At 44.1% G+C, this 2,158-nt stretch overlaps 1 protein-coding gene across 1 annotated transcript in view; it reads right to left on the bottom strand.

The window, feature by feature from the left end:
• Positions 1 to 2,158, bottom strand: part of NLRP4 (NLR family, pyrin domain containing 4) — a 56,482-nt gene that overhangs the window by 15,784 nt on the left and 38,540 nt on the right. Inside the window, exon 7 of the mRNA XM_011997033.1 lies at positions 937 to 1,107. Within this exon, the coding sequence (XP_011852423.1) occupies positions 937 to 1,107 (171 nt within the window). The remainder of the gene's footprint in view (positions 1 to 936; positions 1,108 to 2,158) is intronic.

The raw sequence follows: 2,158 nt of genomic DNA, 5'->3' as shown, positions 1-2,158 counted from the left end.
CGGGAACCCGGGAGGCGGAGCTTGCAGTGAGCCAAGATCGCACCACTGCACTCCAGCCTGGGTGACAGAGTGAGACTCTGCCTCAAAAAAAAAAAAAAAAAGAATATTTCTGTTTAGCTTCTAGATGCTTTTAAATTTTTTCTTAATATTGTATCTGACATTTTTGGTGTCTTTCAGTGTCAATGATTGGCCCAGATAGCCTAACACACCATCGGGAGAGAATGAATGCATTTTGTGTTTTTGGTATGTTATTTAACACACTCTTCAAGTGAGGAATACAAAATTCTAAACTCTGATTTCCTAATGGATTAGGTAAAAATCATGCTGCCAAATTTCACAAGTCTGTATTTTTCAGGGAAAGAGCGTAACGTATTATCCTAACTGGTAACTCTAAAACACTCACCACCGCTACAGGGATTACCCAGATATTTCTCTATGTGATGACATGAAATTAAGTCTTTGCACTATCTCCTTTTTGCTGATCTCAAGCTACCCTCCCCTCTGCCTTCTTCTAAATCATTCTCTGTTACACACATTCACTCTCAAGTGTATTTTTGGATCTCCCGCCTTCACATTTTACCCTTCTACCTGGAATTTTGGCTTTATTTTTGCACCTGATGAAATTGTATTCATCTTGTAGAACACGCACCAAATATCGTCTTAGCCATGAAATTGCCCCTCAGGTCCCAGACCTAATTCTGGCTCTCTCAGGCCTCTGCAGAACTATTTACAACATATGAAATCTGTGACACAGAAGTCAGGGTGCAGATTTGTTTACATGAACATCTCTACAAGAATCTGAGGCAACTATTTTTTAAACCTTCACATTCCCAGGCACAGACACTATGGCCTTCCTCAGTTCCAGGTGCCCTATTTTCAGAAGCGCACGCCCTTGAAAAGACGGCCTGGTCTTCCAAGAAACAGCAAAAACCCTACCACAGCGAATCCAGGCGGCAGTCTGGGCGTTTCAAGGCCTCGCAGAGGGTTTTCAGTCCTTCGTCCTTCAGGACATTGGCGCCGAGGTCTAGATAGCGCACACTCTTGTTATGCAGAAGCATTTCAGAGATGTATTCGCAGCACTGCTCACTGAGGTGGCAGTAAGCCAGCCTACGGGGACAAAACCACAAGGAGAAAAGAAGGAGAGTGAAGAGGGGTGTGTCTCAGGGAGCTTTGCTTAATCTCATATTCAGGGTAGTATTTCTATAATCTCACAAACTCCCCAACTGAGATGAAGTTCTGGATTATCTGAAAACACCCTCTCTCATTTCTTCTTTTCTTTGAGACAGAGTTTTGCTCTCGTCACCCAGACTGGAGTAAAACAGCGCGATCTCAGCTCACTGCGACCTCCACCTCCGGGGTTCAAGTGATTCTCCTGCCTTAGCCTTCCAAGTAGCTGAGATTACAGGCACCCAAAACCATACCTGGCTAATTTTTGTATTTTTAGTAGAGATGGGGTTTCACCATATTGGTCAGGCTGGTCTCGAACTCCTGACCTCAGGTGATCTGCCCACCTCAGCCTCCCAAAGTGCTGGGATTATGAGGCATGAGCCACTGCGTCTGACCCTCTCCTTTCTTCTTACTTGCCTGATAGAAGAATCAAAGTAAGAGGTTAACACAGAAGGAAAAAGTATCGTGTAATATGGCATAGCTAATACTCTAATAGGGCTTTAATTTTGGTTCTAATTCTTCATTTGATGACGTCCTTAGACAAGACATGGGCCTTCTGAGACTCTTCTCTCACGGACTGCTAAAGTGCATTGATTACCTCGTGTGTAGTATCCTCAACTTTTTCAATTTCATTATTCTTTAAAATAATAGGTTCAAAACTTTTTTTTTTTTTTCCGAGACAGGGTCTGGCTCTGTCACCTAGGCTGGAGTGCAGTGGCATGATCCCAGCTCATTGCAGCCTCTACCTCCCGGGGCTCAAGGGATCCTCCCACCTCAGTACCTCAGTCTACTGAGTAGCTGAAACTGCAGGTGTGTGCCACCACACCAAGCAATTTTTTTATTTTTTTTTTTTCAGGATAGGGTTTCGTCATGTTGCCCAGGCTGGTCTTGAACTCCTGCGCTCAAACGATTCACCTGCCTTGGCGTCCCAAAGTGTTGGGAATATAGGTGGGAGCCTCCACTCCCAGCCAGTTTATGATTTTTTTTTTTT

Source organism: Mandrillus leucophaeus, unplaced genomic scaffold (genome assembly GCF_000951045.1).
Source record: "Mandrillus leucophaeus isolate KB7577 unplaced genomic scaffold, Mleu.le_1.0 Scaffold53, whole genome shotgun sequence".
NCBI classification, from domain to species: domain Eukaryota; kingdom Metazoa; phylum Chordata; class Mammalia; order Primates; family Cercopithecidae; genus Mandrillus; species Mandrillus leucophaeus.
The sequence above is the reverse complement of the archived record's forward strand: the minus strand, read 5'-3'. Positions and strand labels throughout refer to the sequence as shown.